This window comes from Podarcis vaucheri (assembly GCF_965113315.1).
Source record: "Podarcis vaucheri genome assembly, chromosome: 10".
Taxonomy (NCBI): Eukaryota; Metazoa; Chordata; class Lepidosauria; order Squamata; family Lacertidae; genus Podarcis; species Podarcis vaucheri.
This window is the reverse complement of record NC_138748.1, coordinates 50044980-50064568: the sequence shown is the minus strand read 5'-3', so window position 1 is coordinate 50064568 and position 19589 is coordinate 50044980. Positions and strand designations below refer to the sequence as shown.

Below are 19589 nucleotides of genomic sequence, written 5' to 3'. Positions count from 1 at the left end.
TGTCAATTGCAAACCTTTGTTTTACTCCTCACACCTAAACAAATTTTTTGGGAACAATTCCCACTGTTATCAGTTAGGCCTCAACTCCAAGAAAGAAAGCTTAGGGCAGGTTTCCTCAACCTCAGCCTGCCATATGTTTTTGGCCTACAACTCCCATGATCCCTAGCTAGCAGGACCAGTGGTCAGGGATGATGGGAATTGTAGTCTCAAAACATCTGAAGGGCCAAGGTTGAAGAAGCCTGGCTTAGGGTGTCTGTCTCAGGAATCTCTTTTTCTGTTTGAATAATTACAATTTGTGCCACAAACAATTTGTTCTACAAATAGGCATTCTAGTCCTTTGTTGAGACCTAAAGATGGCAGCAGTTTGGGATCATGCTTGATACATGCACCAGTGGCAAACCTAAAGCATTAATATGTACTGCTTTTATTACAGAATGGTTAACTTTCAAAACCAATCATATTTTAAATACAGGGTTTTTTGTAAATTTAATTTAGAATTAAAAACACAAGTGAATATGAAATATTCTGGGCGCAATTGTTCATGCAATTGTAATTTAGCTCTAGCAAAGCTAGAACGCAATTAGCTCTAGTAATAACAAGGATAAGTCTCAAAGCATTTCAGTATTAAAGAAGGCCAAGAGAATATCTGGTGTTAAGGACTGCCTGTTTACTTTGCACAAATCCATTCTCATCCGTTCACTGTGACAACTAAATTAATTGTTTCAGTAAGAGGTACTACCGAATTATTTTTGTATTTTTAGAAGTCTTAAAAGCGGTATGTGCTTGGTTCTTTATTTAATCTCCCAACCTTCCATCTGCGCCTCTTCTTTCTAACTATGCAAGAAGATGAGCTCACACATCACGACTGCCCAGTTTATTCCGGTCCAACGCCATATGGCCTTTGAACCACAATCAAGCCCGTTTTCATAACTGTACATTATACTATAACAACAGTGCTGTCCTAGTGAATTATTTTACTCAGCTGGGCCTGTTCACAATTTAGCAAGAATAAAATAACAGCAATGAGATACAACACAGGAAAAAAATGATAGGGACTTGAATGAATGTTTTGACATCAGAGCCTGCAGTGATGCCCATGGCGATCTTCCTCTCCTTCCAGGCAACACAATGCAGAGGCTGGGCACTGGAGCAAAGCAGTCCAGTAAGCTTTAAAACCATTGTGGGAAGAAAAGAAGGTGCAATTGGTTCAAAAGGGTTCTTGAGCTGGGGAAGCAAGTGAATCCTATTGCAAATATTCCTTGTTCATGAACAAATGATCTAGAAGTTTGAAGCAGTATCAGCAACAACATGTGTAAGAAATCTTATTGATAGCTACAACAACCCAAGGACTAAGATACATCAAAAGGCCATATTTGTAATTCAATCCCCTTCAATGAATACAATTACCTATCATAATGTAAAGGTAGAAATGTTACTTTGCATTCATGGAAAAGTGTTGTTTCCCCCCAAAATACATTCTGCACAAGAATCTCTGCTTCTACTAAAATCAATGACAAAGTAAAAAATATGTGCACTTGTCAGGTTTTCCTGTTTTGCTCTCATAGAATCAGACTTTCAGCAGTGCTGGCTGACAGTCCCTGGACCTGGTGGCGCAGCCTGTGGCCAAGTAAGTCTTGTAGGCAGGAAGAGAGAGATCAAAGATTATAGCAAGCAAAGATACACACTCCTCACCTCTCCTGCTGGAAACGGATGAGATCTGATGGGAGTGATTATTTGCAAGACTAAGCAGAGGAGATGGGCAGAAATATATAGGAAAGGTCTTAGTCAGGGCAAAATGTATTAATAATGACCGTGGATTATGGGGGAAAGACTGCAGGACTCATAATCTTGGAGAGTCTACATCCCACTGCGCCCAGCAAAGGAACCTCAAGCGGACTTTAATCGAAGACACATTTAACTTGGTAGCTAATTCCATTGATTCTCAAACTAAAACTTCTGCAGCCATCGCTTCAAAAAAATGTCCAAATTATAGCCCAATAGAGCCCTCTAGTGTTCCAAGGGGATAATCACACAGATTTATACTTTATTAACCAAAAAGAAAAAAAGGATTCTAACATTACCCCAGAATGGAATCAAACATGTTACACAGAACAGAACGTTTTCAGAAAATTATCTTAACATCTTCAGAGCAGCAAGCCCAATGAAAAATGCACTTGCTTCCCAAATGCCAGCCATGATAGATGGATGGAAAATATTTGTTGGTTCAAGGCACCGGTACTCAAAACAGAGGCCCACCAGTGACTCACCTGGCGCAATTGAAATGGTCTCATTCCCATTCCAGTGTCAAACAAAATCCACACACACACGGCCTTTTAAATCTGGTTCCTTTTTTGCTCTCTGTGACTTGCCTGTAAGCTGCATTTTATGCTATTGTTATCACACTTTCAGTTGTTTTATTTCTTGTTGTGAATTGCCCAGGGAACGCTGTTCTAGAGTAGCCTATAAATATGGCAAACAAAGCTTCTGACTGTACAGTGGTATCTCCAGTTACAAGCTTAATTTGTTCTGGAGGTCCGTTCTTAAGCCGAAACCATTATTAACGTGAGGCGTGCTTTCACTAACGGGGGCCTCCCGCTGCTGCCGCGCCACCGGCACATGACTTCTGCTCGCATCCCGGGGCAAAGTTCGCAACTAGGGGCATCTACTTCCGGGTTAGCGGAGCATCTACTTCCGGGTTAGTGGGGCTCGATACCTGAAGCATTCGTAAGGAGAACAGTACATAACCCAAGGTTCCACTGTAGCCTAGTTCCTCAGTTTGAGCAACTCATACTTGGACACAGACTGTACTCCTCTTGTACTCTCTTGCTTACCTGCTTTGGTGCTCTACCTGCTTCCCCACTGAACTATTTGCCTGTGTGCCTCCTTGTCTCCAAACTGCTAACCCTGACAACTGCAAAGAATATTTATTTTTCCAGTTTAGACAAATTCTTAATTGGCATAATAAAGCAAGTGGAGCATTATGGGGAGGTACAAATTAGGATCCAACAGAAAAACAATGTAGCGCACTAAATATATTTCGCTGCAGTGCTTACGCTTGTCTGTATTTTGGTTTGTATTGCTTACAATCAATTTGTTTTGCTAGGCAGCCGCTCTTCCTAATCTACCATATCTAATGTGCATTTTCTTTTCTCCTGTATCTGCACGCATTAGGCCACGCTTGGGTAATCGGGATTACCCAATGAAAATACTTTTCCTCTGCATCTTCCAATCAACATTGCAATATCTGACTCCAAAGAGTTGAGAGAGCTCCCAGTTTAAAAGCGTCTAGGCTAAAAGGGAGGGAGAACTGGTTGGGTGGTAAGGGGAGCAAAGGGGAGACAAAGGGGTGGGAAGAGGCCTATCATCTAGTTACAAAGAATGGTCAAGTTCCTTCATGTGATTATCTTCATACACATACTCTGCATGTGGGATGCTGCACAAATATCAATTATGGTAATAAAAACTGCATGTAAAGACTGTCTTACAGTTGTTGTTGTTGTTGTTGCTGCTGCTGCTGCTGCTGTTTTTCTGCAGATAGTTGTGTGCCCTGTACAATACTATGTATCAAATAATAACCCTTTCTGTTATGTACTGAAGTTCTCACCCTGGGCCAGCAGGGGGATACTATAGATAGTTCAGGTCCACATATGCAAATAAGGGATCGAAAGTGACATTCAGTGATTGGATAGTTACAGAAAGTTGTTACAGTTACGTTGTACTGGAGCTCTATATAAGCAGGCTGGCTGAACCCTTCAGTTCAGTTCAGTTCTGGCCTGTGAATAAACAAGAGCTCTTTGGAGAATCGATGTCGTCTGATATGTTCACCCACAAATTAACACTTTCTGTTCCCTTAGTAAGATGAAGCATCGTGTGATAAGGATTAAGCGTAAGCGTAAGTTTTCTTTAAACTTTAGAACAAATAAGGAACAAATAAGGAACAGATAAGGATTAAGCGTTAAGTTTTCTTTAAACTTTAGAACAAAAGCTCTGAGCCCTGATGACAAAGCATCAAGCCAAAGTAACAGGTGAGTTAAGCAGCTGGGTTCAGCTGTAGAGTGAAGAGGCCAAGGCGGACTACTCTGCACGCCTCCTTTGTGACCTAACGAATTGCAAGCTCCCAACGAAACTAACTCAATAAACAACAACAAATATGCAGGTAGAAAGCCAGAGGGGGTATGGGGGACGGATATTCAGCATATTGTTCACATATGCAAATATTTGCCTGTTGGGAGATATTTGCCTTTCCAGAGCACCACAATACTCACCAAGGCAATCATAAAGACCCTGGCTTATCCAAGCAAGTATGGCAAGAGTGATAAGGTCTCCAAAGCTCGCTGCAATGGGTGTTGCAACATTGTCAGGATTTATGCCAGTCTTCTTTGACCCAACGATAACTCCAACCATTATTATTCCTAGAGCCAAGAGAAGCAGAAAGTTTATCAGTCTCATGCTGCAATTGTAAGAGTGGAAAACTTTAAGAAGTGATCAAATAAAAAAAATCGGGTGTTTTTCCAGCTAGAAATTAAATGGTGTAAATTCCAGAATGCATGTTTGAACAACTGGAGCTGAATTTGTAGTTATTATTACCTCACATGCTATTCATTCAAATGTTTCCATCAACAATCCACAACTTAACAAACACATGAGATAATTTCGTAAAGACCAGACAAAAAACATTACTTGACTAAGACTCAATAGATTTTTTTTAAAAATCCACTTATTAAATGCAAGTTAAGCAGTCTCTGGAAAATACCTTAATTTCTATTCTATTTTTGGCTGGCTAGAACACAGGTAGAATGAAACTGACTATTCATCTAAATGATATGCCTCGTTTACGCTACAAAAGTGTTGTTTATTAGAATTGTTTTTGTATTTAAGTACTTTTTATAACATAATGTTTCTTTTACCCTGTAAAAGCGATGCTATGAAGGCTGTTGCTACACTGCTAGAACACAAGAGGACTGAGTGATCAAGGCGATATTTGCCTTCAGGAATCCAGCCCAATATAACGGCTGCCACGGCTGCCAAGAAGCCAACCACAGTTGCTTGCACCTAAAGAAGTGAAGATAAAAATGAAAATTGAATTTGCATCACAAGAATTGCCTTTGTATAAACATTCTGCTGTACAAAACATTTACAAATGATGAGGAAATCCAAGCAACTGCCAAGATCACGGTAGAACACCCATGAGAGATGGGCTCTTTGTTCTAAAACCAATTTCCTCAGCATCAGCTTCCAAAATGGGCAAGGACAGAGCTGCCGTGTGTACAGCCAACTGCTTCATTATAGCATTTATTGATTTCTTTTCTTTCTTTTTACTAAGTTTTATAGACAAGAATAATGTTATACAAATAAGTATACCAAGTTTTCCCATGTCATTTGTATATCACAAAAATAGCATAATAAATGTGGAGATATCTACAACATATGGTTCATTATTACTAGTCAATGTATACGTTCTTGGTTCATGAATTGGTTTAAACAATTAGGAAGGAAAGAAAAGAGGGGGAACGAGGGGGGAATGGTATGTGGGATTGGGATCGGGTGGTTATGCTTCTATTCTTCTACTTAGTGTATGTGTGGGGGTTTGTGTCAGCATTACTTGTATGGGTTTTCTTACTATTCCCTTGTTGTATTTCCTCGGTGGTGAGAGAGGTTGGGGTGGCTTAGGGTGTGGTTGGTTGTCTTTGGTTGGCTGTAGTGAGAATTGTTTTTGTGTGTGAGCGGGGTGTGTGTGTTTATTGATTTCTATAGCACACGGAAAACTGGAAGAATACTGCAATGCTTCTACATTTCATTTAGCTATTTACTTGTTTATTTATAGCCTGCCTTATTCCCACCACTGGAACTAAGGCTTCAACATGTCCCAGTTGAAGAAGGCTTGAGTTAATTACAACTTTCTCTTTAGCAGACACAAAGCTTAAATGAACTGTTCTATTACAAAATAAAATAAAAATCCATGCTTTGGATTCAAGAAGCCTGAAGAACTTCATCATGCTACTGAGTTGCTGAATGTAGGTTATGAAAGGGGAATGGGAGTTGCAAAGGTAAGTATGATCACAGGGCTAAATTAAAAATAACTGGGGTGCACAGGCATGGAGAAATCTAGGTTGGCATCTTTCTGTCTCAAGAGACAGTGGAGTGCGCCTCTGGGGCTGAAGTTAAGGCACTAGAGAATCACAGTGCCTGCTGTGGCTGCAGAGACCTGTAACTCATAACTGCTGCCTCCCACGTTGCTTTTGCAAACCTGGGCAGTCTATAGGGACGTCCTGGGCTGCCCAGACAACAATACTCTCCTCTTGGCCTCATTGATGTGGTCCAAAGGAAAGCAGAGCAATAAGTTTGGCACCAGCTTGGCTGCAGGAGCTGCGGGAAGGAGGCGTACAAGGCACCATCTACCCGCCTTAGGGACTCCACTCCAGATTTTTCTTCCCCTTGTTTTATAGAGGGATCTGATTTTGATTTGAGTTATTATTGCTTTTCTCTTCACAGACACACAAATCAAGCTTTGAAATAAAAAATGTGTGCAGTCCAATCGTAACCATATTCCCTCAGAAGTAAAGCTCACTGAGTTCGGTCGGGCCTATTTCCTAACAAGTATGGTTAAATTGCCGTCTAAACCATTAAAATATATGCTACACTTGATCTTAGCCAAAAGGCCGAGAAGCAATAAACCATTAAAATATATGGAACAAATAATTATCTTAGAAAGGCCAACATTTTAAGACCACAGCAAATAAACATATTTTGGACTAGAGCCAGAGAATTCATTTTTGAACGGCCTAAGACTATATTTTAAGAACAAATATAAAAATAAATCATCAATCTCAATGTATTGAGACTGCACTGAAGCCAGTCCAAGGCACTGCAGGAGACTTTGAACTGAGGTGAGACTTGCTGGGGATCTCTGTAACGGTGCTCCACAGCTCTGAGAATAATTACTCAAATCTGACTATTTGAATAGTATGCAAACTCTCAAAATCCCATGAAAATTAATCTCATGGGAAACAATGCCCGAGTCATCTGACTGCAAGAGCTTTGTATGTGTCAGCAAATTGGAGTTAGCACTTTTTTAGCAAGAACACCATGTGTCAGGCCTAATGAGCACAACAGCTCATCCCCAGTAGGTCTTGCCCCATGGATCAGTTGCTGACACTGAAAGTCCCTGCCTCCCCACAGCCGTCTAAGCACCCTCTTCTCCAGGGGTTTTCCAAGCAATTGGAGACTGTGCTTGCATGAAACTAACATCTCCTCCGCCTTTTTCATGCCTCTTCTGGTTCTGCGAGACCAGAGGGGAGAGGAGTTTGTCGCAGCAGAAGCGGGAGACACCTGTGACCCCTCACCTGCCTCTTGGCCTCCCCCCCCCCCCGCTTCAGCTTCTGCCTCTGATTCTAGATTCCTCTCTGTCACAGACTCCCCCAGCTCACTAAGCCCTGTTACTTCTTCAGCTTCTGATAGCTCCTTCTCCCAGTCTTCTCCCTTTGACCACTCATTGTCCTCCAACCAGCACTCCCTGGGCTCTGCACCTTCTTCCCTTGGGTTTCCCCAGCTAGTTCCTCCCGCCATTCCTCTGCATCCAACCAGCCCATGACATCTTGTATCTATGACAATGTGTTAATCTGCAACAACTTTTTAACGCTTTTACGAATCCTTACCTGTTTTAAGGCCAAATTACCAATTATTAAATTCCACTTCTCAATGGGTGAATCCATTTTTCCAACATTTACCTGTAAAAAAGCACAAAATGTGTTTTTGACAAGTGAAAAATATTGCCTTGGTAGTAATTTGAAGAGTTCAAGTATCGCTTTCTACCGCGAACATTTTGTGTGCTATAACATCATTTAATCTCAAAAGTATGAGAGTCGTGTGCATGTTTCTTTAAAATGGAAGCAATGATCAGACTTATAACTGACTGTCAATCCAAAAGTGCTAAGGGAGTGGAGAGCTACATACTGTCTGTATACCATATCTTGTCAAAAACTGCTTTGTGTTTAAAGTAGCATTATTAGCATGGCCATTTATGAAACGGATATAAAAACTGGAATCTTTTTTGAACTGTAAAAATATTTATTTATAATTGTAGGTTATAAAATGTTAATAGTACAGTCGTACCTTGGCTCCCAAACGCCTTGGAAGTCGAACGTTCAATGGGGCTTACCTTCAGGTAAGTGAGTGTAGAATTGCAGTTTTTTTATTTGTTTGGCAGCAGCTGGTTCATAGGAATTATATGAAAATTATGCTAGTTATAAGATTGATGGCAAAAGACATAAAGCATGGTTATTCTCCCCCTCGTGACACTGTTCTGACTGTTGTTTGACTGTTCAGAACCTTCCCTTTAAGTCTGTCTCTCTATTCTTATTGTTTGAAATGTTTAAAGGCAGACTTATGCTTAAATGATGCAAGAGTACTTATTTTGCACAATTTTAAAATGATCACATTCTTGCATAGAAGTAAGCAGATGACCCCAAAAATACTTTGATAGCTTCCGAACTAAAGAACTGCAGAGTATTTTATTAATTAAATGCACATCAATGCACATTTTGAATAACTAGGCACATAGAGATATGTGAGGATAAGAAAAAGATTGACGCCACCTGACTTCCTCCAACCAACCTGACAAAAGACTGGGTGCAATGCACTATGAAGGGCACAGGACACAAGGGGTGGTTTGGGGAAATAGGTTCAGCACACCAGTCTATTCACTTTTCAACTGTCACTTGCCTATGAAAACTGATGGTGGATGCTGATCTCAACAAATGTTGCAGATATCCCTGTGTAGCAAGAAACCGCTAATATCAATACCCCAGCCTTATAATGCTTCATATACTTACAGCTGTTGACAGCCGGGATGCCAAAGTCATTTCCAAATTCCCTTTCAAGCCAAGTAGTGCAGGAACCAAAATGAAAACTTCAGTAATGTTTTTGAACACTTCCCAATGCTATTTGACAAATGGAAAACATAAAATAGATATATTAAAAAAACACACAATAAAATAATTTTTTAAAAAATAGTGACACAAAATTACATTTCTGGGAAAGGGTTTTCTATCTAGATATTTCTATCTAGATACCAAGGGCAGAATATACTTGATATTCATGAATCTCAGTAACTAATAAAGCCAAAATCAGTTCGGTATCTAATATATTTTCCCCGGTATCAGTACTATCAACAGTACAGAAACATTCCAATAATGAGTCATGACATATCATAGCTGAATACATAGAGCTGTTGTTTCCCTTGCCAGTATTATGTAACTAGCATATCAAAAGCCCAAAGAGTAGCTAATCTGCTTTGATATCTCAGTGGGACTCGCAAGAAAAAGAAGTATCATGGCCTTTCTCGCTGCCATTAGTTTAGCGGCTCACACTGATATAGAAGAACAGCTCATTCTAGCAGTAACATTGTCTAGCACGCATTTTACAGGCATCAAAAAGAATATAATGGAGGGCCTTGTGGAAGCCTTGCAGAAATCAATATATACTACATCCATATAACCTTTTTTCCTACCAAGCTAGTAGCTATCCAGATAAAGGTAAACCTGGCATAGTTTATTATTGAGACCATCATGCCAGTTCTTTGTAATGACTGTGTTATTTTCCAAATGCTTCCAAACTCCTTAATTATTTGTCCTCAAAGCTTCCCAGTTATGAACACAGCTGACCAACAATCTGTAATCTGGATCTTCTCCCCACACCCCTTTTATAGATCTGATGTATATGTGCTGAGTGTCCCAGCACATCCAGTCCCCTGGCACATCTCAAAAATTATAGCCAAAGACTCAGACTGCATCTTCAAGTTCCTTAGGTGCAATTCATCTTGCCCTAATTCAATAGGACCAGAGTAGTTTAAATAACAATTTCAATTTCCAACCTTAATTCAATTTCCAACCAGCAAACTGAGGAATTTGAAATATAAATGTGAATATTTTGTAAGATAGCGTGACGAGTTTGTGGGTGCCAGACCCCTCTAACTAATCCCTGGATTCAGCAAGTGCTCAAATCTGGTCAAGCCAAGCTAGCTTCCTGTGAGGTGTTAACCTGGGTGATGAGCTTTTAAAGGGGACGGGGCCCTCAACAGATAAAAGCCGGAGTTTAGAGTAGAGAGTTTGCTGTGTGGATGTGAGAGAGATGTAAATAATAATAATAATAATAATTTATTATTTATACCCCGCCCATCTGGCTGGGCTTCCCCAGCCACTCTGGGCGGCTTCCAACCAAATATTAAAATACAGTAATACATCAAACATTAAAAGCTTCCCTAAACTTCTCTGTAAATGAGAAGTAAAGTGGCAAGATGGAGAGAAAGAACATGATGTGTGATTTCTGTTCGAATCTACAGCCGTGTCCATGGGAGGAAGAAGACCCTTTTGGGGTGTTGATGCTGTCAGCCCCTCCATCGCAGGCTCAGGTTGTACATGTGTGCAAGTAAACCATATATCCTAAAGGCACCACAGTCTCTGCTGAGTCTCATTCCCAAAAGGAAACACAAGCCCTTGGAATTTTGCCCTGCATGGAGACTGGAGTGGCGTCCAGTTGATATTAAAGATCCTGCAAATATAATGGCGCTTGTGGTGTACCTTTAGACAATTTGCCAGGCTTTGAAAATTCTGCCTTTGTGCCAAATGACCTCATTTCCTCCCTACAAATTCTAAAGCAGCGAAAATTGATTTTAGAGATGGGGGGGTGGGGGAATAAAGCTTCACTCATTGAAGTGGGTAGACTAAGAAAAAGAAACTAGAAAAATGGCGTGACTAATATCTTGTTCAACATGTGCTGAACATAAGTTTACAGTGGTGCCCCGCAAGACGAATGCCTCGCAAGACGGAAAACTCGCTAGACGAAAGGGTTTTCCGTTTTTGAGCTGCTTCGCAAGACGAATTTCCCTATGGACTTGCTTCGCAAGACGAAAACGTCTTGCAAGTTTGTTTCCTTTTTCTTAACACCGTTAATACAGTTGCGACTTGACTTCGAGGAGCAACTCATAGAACGCAGTGTACATAGTAGCCTTTTTTGAGGTTTTTAAAGACTTTGGTGATTTTTGAAGCTTTTCCAAAACTTCTTTTGCAGCCATTTGGTAAGTTAAGCTTTTAAAACTTTTTTGGGGGGTTTTGGATTTTGGGTTGGGGTGTTTGGAATTCAAGGACTTGGTGTTGGGAAGGGGTTTGCAAGAATCTGGAAGCTTGTGTTTTTTTCCCCTGCATTTTTATGATTTTCTGTGACCATTGGGCCACTCTGCTGTTTTTTTAAAAAAATTCTGGATTTGAATTTCTGTGTGCTGGGTGGCTGGGGGAACAGTTGGGGAGGGGTTTGCAAGAATCTGGAAGCTTGTGGTTTTTTTCTGCATTTTTATGATTTTCTGTGACCATTGGGCCACTCTGCTGTTTTTTTTTAAAAATTCTGGGTTTGAATTTTGAAATGTTCTTTACAGTATGTGTGACTTTAAAGAGCACTTAATAAACTCTTGTTGTACCAAATTTGGCTTTGTTTGGACTTTTTTTGACCATAGGAACGCATTAATTGATTTTCAATGCATTCCTATGGGAAACCGTGCTTCGCAAGACGAAAAATTCGCTAGATGAAAAAATTCGCGGAACGAATTAATTTCGTCTTGCGAGGCACCACTGTATTACAAGGACAATTAACCTCCTGAAACTCATATGAACCTAAGTAACATTTGAGAACTCAAATCACATCCAAAATCCTAAGTTCCCTCTTGGCTACAGAAGAACCCACTCAGAAGTTGTGTGTGTGTAAGTAGCCTTGCATAACGAACAAACAACATTACAATAAAACAAAAGCACATACTTCAGCCTTAATATAGAGGACCATACTAAATGTCATGATTGAGTGCATCAGAAAAAATCAGAATGTGTACATTTAAAGCCATACTTAGGAAATACCAACCTGGACAATATCCAGAACCATCCCAGCAGATACTGTTCCAAAGCCTGCTAGCAAAAATGGTACAAGTATCTGTAATGCCATAATGCTACTAGATTCTTTTGGCTGTTTTTTGCTGCCTTCCACAATGGTATCTTCTTCACCATCACTAGATACGTTGTTGTCCTGCAGCATAATATCTGTTTCCGACATGTCCATTCTGTCTGAATAATTATATCCTGCAAAGTTATCATACTTTGGGCTACAGCTCGATGAATTATGTCCATTGCTACCATTATGAAAAGTTGATTCTGAGAAATGATGATAATCCATGTGCTGGTCAGTCCTAACACTGAAACCATGCCCTGATGGCTGTAATCCATCTTGCCAGAGACCATTCACTTTCTTATGTCTTTCTTCCTGGTTTTTGTGATAAACAATTGGAACCATACTTAACAGCAGGTTCAAGAACTTGTCAGACTGAATTGTATTTAGATTTATAGTCCAATTTACAAAACTTTCTCCATGATAGGCTTTATCATTTGTTTTCTTGCTGACAGATCTTCCTTTACAGTTAGTCATGCTGTTTCAAAAATATTGTTCTGATGATTGCTTCAGATCCCAGAGAAGTTTAAATGATGCATCAAATGGTTATATAGAGATCTTTGATTTGATACAGCCGATCACGTTGTGAAGTTGTCTGTTATGTAGAAAGATTTCTTTTCACTAACTTTTGGTCTTGAGCAATTCCGCAACAAAGCTGGGATCTAAAAAGAACACAGTAAAAATGTTAACACATCTGCCTTTTTTGGCCTCTAAAACTTGATAGCATTTTTGTTCCATTTAAATTTTGTTTATAGATGAATAGTGCAAGTGTATCCTGCTATCAAATTCCATGCACAGGCATCTACTCCAAGGAAGTTACTACGTTATAGCAATGCTATTATACTGTTTTTTGTCTTTTTAAAATGTATTTTTATTAAAGATTTTCTGTTGTAATCTTAAATCACTCTCAGTCATATGGTGGCACAAACCCAGCAGCAAAATGAGAAGGAAATGGGTGGATTCAGGGGGTGGAATGGGGAAAACCCCAGCTTGGTTCATATATTTTCCTTCTGCAAGATAAAATACTGATTCTCCTGCATTTTTCCCTGAAGCACAACATCAGTATTTGTCTCTGACAAAGGGTTTATCCACAAATGCTTGAGTTTAACCAGGCATAGGCAAACTTGGCCCTCCAGATGCTATGGGACTGCAACTCCCATCATCTCTAGCTAACAGGACCAGTGGTCAGGGATGGTGGGAGTTGTAGTCCCAAAACATCTGGAGGGCCGAGTTTGCCTATGCCTGAGTTTGACTTTGAATCTCTGGCTGTAGAAGTCCTTATGTCCCTCACTCTAAGTATTTGCTTCCTCCCTAACCTGGTGAGACACTTTAAATGCTTTCTGGTAGTTATGCTTGTACCTTCTTTGTGGAAGAAATTATGGAATTGTTGAAATGACTTTCTCATAGTGCTCCTGCTACCACTGCTTGCTTTCTGAGGCCTTCTAAGCATTGGTAAACACGGGGGCATCGTTAGAAGTGATGTGGTGATAGTTACATGGTGATGATGTTGCCAGATACTCTGTGAAAGTGAACTTTTTCACTACTTTGATAGAGATTTCTTTTCTATTTCTATTACCGTGCTTTTGATGTTCTGTTGAGAAGCACAGGATGCCAATTAGCTACGCAAGTATAAGCTCTGGTGTAATGGTGGTCATGTTAAACTGGAGCATAAGATCATTCTGCCTAAAACACAACAACAAGGAAATGATGATGATATAACATAATCTGAGCGAGAGCCACAGCATTAGTACAGTACTAAGATACAGAAGTCGGTCAAATCTTCTAAAATGCCAGTTGACACCACAATTGCATATAATTGTCTGAGTCTTTGAAATTATTCATCATTCTGGAATTTAGTCAGAGTTTCTGGGAGTGACCGTTTCTATTTTTTGTAAGTATTAGTTTGTTGTAATGTATATTTTTTTTGGAAAAAAAATTGAATTAATATCCTCAATTACTACTCCATAAACGTTAGAAGTACTCTCCTCAACAAATGTTAGAAGTTAGAAGTACTCTCCTCAACATCTACTTAGCTCTCCTTTCATTTTGTTTTTAAAAGTATTTTTGGGTAATAATAGAAGCCATGAAAACTTGCAGAACCACTTTACAAACCTGTTCATTGGAATGTTCTGCAAATGCAACAATCTATTTTGCCTCTTTAAAACCTTCAACCTAGTACATAAATACATGGACCTGTAGTTAAAAGATATTTTAAACAGAAATTTTAGCAGTTGGAGTAAGCAATACCAAAGAAATGTGATAATGGAGTCTGATGGCATTATAAAACTGCTCCATGCTAAAAAAAAATTGTGCATAGTGTAGTTCAAATGATTTCACACCTACAATGTCTTTTGGCTTATACAGTATATGACTGATAGGTCTTTACTCTTCCTAACTGCCTAACTGGATTATCAATAATCACATTGTCTTCATTAAATATTACTCATGGCTTAGGACACTTAAAGTATTTTGCTTACTCAGAACCTAACAGGCTGCTTTCATACTTGCAAAGATCAGCAAATAGGTACTTAGGATGATGAGGCATAATGGTGTCTGCGTTGATACAGCGTTAGAAGGGCCCTACGGGAAAACCCATTATGCCAGTTTTTACGAAAGGTGTAATGTTTAAGAATGGTTGCTATGTCTACAATGCAGATGATCTTGTTTCACTCTGCTGTATTCCTTGTTCTTTTGTTGCCTGCAATATATTTTCGTTGTGGGGGAGGAAGGGAAAGGAGAATGTTAGCCGCTTTGAGACTCCTTCGGGTAGTGATAAAGCGGGATATCAAATCCAAACTCTTCTTCTTCTTCTTCTTCTTCTTCTTCTTCCTTCTATTTGCAAAAGTAAAAATAAAATGCAAAAATACAATATATTTTCCTTCAGTTGTTTACACTTTCCCAGCTCCCAAACACGATTCATTGTCTGAACAGCTCATTGCACAACACCTGTGTGTAGAATCAACACGTGGTGGGGTGGGGGTTGTGCCTTCTGGCCCTACCCATGACCTCTGTACATTGATCTGAGCTTTGCACAACCTGCATTCTTGTATTACAACTTTTCAGAGATGAATTTTGAAATGAAAGTGGGAAATGTTATTGTACTAGGAGCAGCAAAGGAGGGAGGAAAATAGAGGGAACATCGGGGGGGTGAGAAGTCAGCTTTTAAATTTGTATTCATTTGTATTAATTTGGTGACAAGTTTGTTAAAAATTATGGAAAATCAATAAAAAATAAATGACAACTTTTCAGAGAAACCTAGATAGATTTGCTTAATTGCTTTTGCTCAATGGGTGAAATTCTTCTTCCACGAGAGACAAAGGCTCAATTCAAATTACACCAAATCATAGTTTAGAACATGGGTAGGCAAACTAAGGCCCGTGGGCCGGATCCAGCCCAATCGCCTTCTAAATCCAGCCTGCAGATGGTCCGGGGATCAGTGTCATAGGCGCCGACCCCATGGGGCCTGAGGGGGCCCGAGCCCCCTCAAAAATTCGTTTGGGGGGGCTCTGCCCCCCCAATAATCTCGGGCGCCCCTCCAGCAGAGCGCCGCCGCCGTCCCCCGCCTCCTCCCCACCTGCTCCCTCGCCAGCCAGCCAGCCAGCCAGCTGCGCGCCCTAGCCGGAGAGCCCCGGCCGTCCCCGTCACGCAATCGGCTGGATCTCCCTTCAGCAGGCCGTGCTCACAACTCGGCCCAGGGACCCCCCAGCAGCGGATCTCCGGCCCAGCTGAAGAATCCGGCAACAAGCCCCCTCCTCCCCAATCGCTCCGGCTCCGCCGAAATACGCTCCAAAACCCCCCAGATAGGCTGCCGGCCGCCAAGTCTCGTGGCGCCCTGAGCGAGGGTCTCTCCCCAACACCGCCTCCTCGAACTGCGTTCTCCCGGCTACCCGAGCGAACATGCGGCAGCTTCCCGGGCACTCTTCCCGACTCTGCCTCCGAAGAAGAAACAGCCCCCGCCGAGGTGCATCCCAAAAGTTGGACGACGACGCGTCCCGGTATGGGCCCCCCCAATATCCCCCCAATATTTTTTATAAGTTGGCGCCCCTGATCAGTGTGTTCTTACCTGAGTAGAATGTCTCCTTTTATTTAAAATGCATCTCTGGGTTATTTGTGGGGCATAGGAATTTGGTCATTTCCCCCTCAAAAATATAGTCTGGCCCCCCACAAGGGCTGAGGGACAGTGGACCGGCCCCCTGCTGACAAAGTTTGGTGACCCCTGGTTTAGAACTTCCAAGTGCACAATCTATTTTCATTTCCTCTCTGCTGAGCTATCTTCCCCGCCCGCCCCCCCCAGCCATCTTCTTATTTGCAAATAACATCAATCTCTTGAGTGTAGAGCAGCAGGTGGAACTATGGTTTGCAAATTCAGACAGCACACCAAACCAAAGTTGGCATAACTAAAATCAGGCCTTTGGCTGATTAACACTCTATGGCATTTTAAATGTGCTTGTGCAATGGGGGTTACTGGTTTGTTTTTGGTTTTCCGTGATGTATTTTGTGTTCTCATTTTGTATTTTTATGTTGTGAACTGCCCTGTGATCTTTGCATGAAGGGCAGTATACACATTTAATAATAATTAACAGATTTTGCCTAATGTCTGAATTCAGTCAGTTACTAAAAATCCTGTATCCATACTCCTAACTTGTATTGACTTCAAAGGGACTTGAGAAGCATAACTGTGTGGGAAGTTCAGTCAGAGGGTGTCCGCAGTAAATCATCATCAATGGAATAACTATAATAACATTAGCGAAGGAGACCAGACCAAAGGTCTATCTGGTAGCATTCTGTTCTCACAAAGCCCATCCAGATACGTACAGGAAGTCCACAAGCAGGAAGTCCACAATGTGCTCCTGCTCTATACTAACTAGACATAGAGTATCTGCCTTGCTTGTATGCATGCATAAAGTCCCATGTTCAATCCTGGGCATCTCCAGCTGGGGCTGGGACTCTTGCCCCAAGCACTGTACAGTTGTGACCAGTCAATGTAGATGATATGGGGCTAGATGGACCAATGATTTGACTCAGTGTAGGGCAGCTTCCTATAATAGAGGCGCTCATCACCTTGCCAACAAAGGTCCGTATAGTTAAAGCTATGGTTTTCCCAGTAGTGATGTATGGAAGTGAGAGCTGGACCATAAAGAAGGCTGATCGACAAAGAATTGATGCTTTTGAATTATGGTGCTGGAGGAGTCTCTTAAGAGTCCCATGGACTGCAAGAAGATCAAACCTATCCATTCTTAAGGAAATCAGCCCTGAGTGCTCACTGGAAGGACTGATCGTGAAGCTTAGGCTCCAATACTTTGGCCACCTCATGAGAAGACTCCCTGGAAAAGACCCTGATGTTGGGAAAGATGGAGGGCACAAGGAGAAGGGGACGACAGAGGACGAGATGGTTGGACAGTGTTCTCGAAGCTACGATGAGTTTGACCAAACTGCGGAACGCAGTGGAAGACAGGAGTGCCTGGCGTGCTCTGGTCCATGGGGTCACGAAGAGTCGGACACGACTAAACAACAACAAGTCCATTGATAATTTGGAATGCCCCATTCTGCACATTTACAAGCTCTGCAATTTCCTTTAGAGGTACTATAGGTTGTTGTTCTCCCCCCCCCCCAATTGTTTTGAAACAAAAATGAACTATGTCAACCCTGACCGAGTACAAGTCTGCACGTTTCCAATGTTAGTCCAAATGATATGACCTCAGATTGAGCTCAAAAATCTGAACACTGGTTGAGATGCATATGTAGATAGGAATCAAGCAGACCTTCTTGTCTGTATATACTTGTGGAAATTATGTGGAAATGAAACCGTGACATCTTGTTAGTAGAGAACTCATTCTCCAGGTGCCTATCATTATACAAGTCAAAACAGTACTCTCATCTCATAAGAGGGAAGTTGTCAGCAGGCTTGGGGAACCACAATGCTTACAGAAGTATAAATATCACTTTGCGGGGGGGGGGGGCAAAGCAGGGAGATGGGGAGGTTAATGATAAGTGAGTATACTCGGCCGACATGTAATGATAGCTGAGTGTTGAAAAGAAGAAAATGGAAACTGGGGAGGAATGCAAGAGGGAATGCCTGTCTGCCTGGAATCCTAAATAGGATCATGCCACACACACTGCAACCTTTTGTTGCAGGTACAAAGTTACTGATAAAAGGTAGATATGACAAATTGGCATAGCACAAGTAATTAATGCACGCTTGTAGTTTGCTCTTACTGTCTGATATCTCATAGTACATAAGTCACCTGTCACAACCAGAAGCCACCAAAAGCAAGGAACTCATGTGTGCCAGTTTGAAATACTGTCTTAAACATGTTATTATCCTTATTCATAATGAATGTTTGACTTTACAGCAAAGCAGGGACCAAATGTATATTGCCTGTCCAAAACAATGAAAAGTAAATGTATTTTCGGATTTAGATAAACCAGGAAAAATATGTAAAGTTTTATTTTATTTTAAGTTTTTATTCATATTAACCTTACTCAAGTGCAACAATGAATGTTGTGGTGACAATGAATACAGTAGCATCCTGGTTTTGTAAGTTTGATTATCTGCCAAATAATAGTCATGCAGGGTAGTGCAAACATAGTTACAGGGCTAGCTTAACCACTATCTACAGAACTGAAAACTCAGTTAAATCATACTTTGTTAAGATTTAAGCATTTGTGAGCCCCTTCTGCTCAAAATAAAAAAAAGCACTATTCCCAACTGCACGAAAATACAACATATTCTAAGGAACTTAACCATTCACAGTGTATGAGTTTCAAGGGTGCAGCAATTAAGGCGGAAGAGCAGCAGCTATATCCCCAAGCTGCCATTCTGTGTACCTGCCTTTGACCCATCATGAAAGTAAGTATTTGTATGTATGAGAGATAATCAGGGGGCACTTAGTATAAGATTTGGCATAAACCTATGTGAGATTTAGGCTGCAATCCTAGGAGTAAACTGCACTGAATTCAATAGGCTTACCTCTGAGTAGACATGTATAGGAATGCACTGTTAGTCAATCCTCCATTAGCTGTCTCTGTTGTGGCTGACATCCCTAAGATGACATGGAGGAGAGCTATCCACTATCTTGCTTCCTTTCCACCTAATTCTGTTGCCCTCACTGATGTGTACACACAACATAGCTCAGGATCTTGGGGCATTACTACTGCACTTCTGGGACTGTCATTACTCACACAGTGCACAATGATTTGTCATTCTCCAACTGTCACTTCCTTATTGAGAATGCCTGCCGGAAGGAGAAAACGAGGTGCAAAGAGCCAGAAGACCATTATTGAGACTCACAATTCCTCTAAAACAAAGAATCGGCAGAGAGCCAATGCCATCTGCCCTGGCTCAGAAACAGAGCGGGTTGAGGAAACCGAGAAATCGGAGCAAATAGAACAAACAGTGAGTAACAACGTTGGGGGAACCTCAACCCCCCCTTAAGGAGGATGTCAATGACCCGACCCCCCTCCTCCCAGAGAAAGCTAATCCGTCCAAGAGGGCAAGAGCAGGAGCAGGAGGGATTCCTCCCACTCCTAACGCTGACTCACCCATGCCTCTAGAAGGCAGAGGAGCCTGCTTTCAACCAATTCGGGATACGCACCCCTACCAA

The 19589-nt window shown here is 41.2% G+C and overlaps 1 protein-coding gene across 1 annotated transcript in view; it reads right to left on the bottom strand.

Moving 5' to 3' along the window:
* Positions 1-19589, bottom strand: part of SLC41A2 (solute carrier family 41 member 2) — a 48889-nt gene that overhangs the window by 23282 nt on the left and 6018 nt on the right. Inside the window, exons 2-6 of the mRNA XM_082240538.1 lie at positions 11905-12647; positions 8832-8939; positions 7656-7727; positions 4908-5052; positions 4266-4412 (exon numbers count right to left, since the gene is read on the bottom strand). Coding sequence (XP_082096664.1) covers positions 4266-4412; positions 4908-5052; positions 7656-7727; positions 8832-8939; positions 11905-12462 — 1030 coding nt within the window. The 5' untranslated portion in view covers positions 12463-12647. The remainder of the gene's footprint in view (positions 1-4265; positions 4413-4907; positions 5053-7655; positions 7728-8831; positions 8940-11904; positions 12648-19589) is intronic.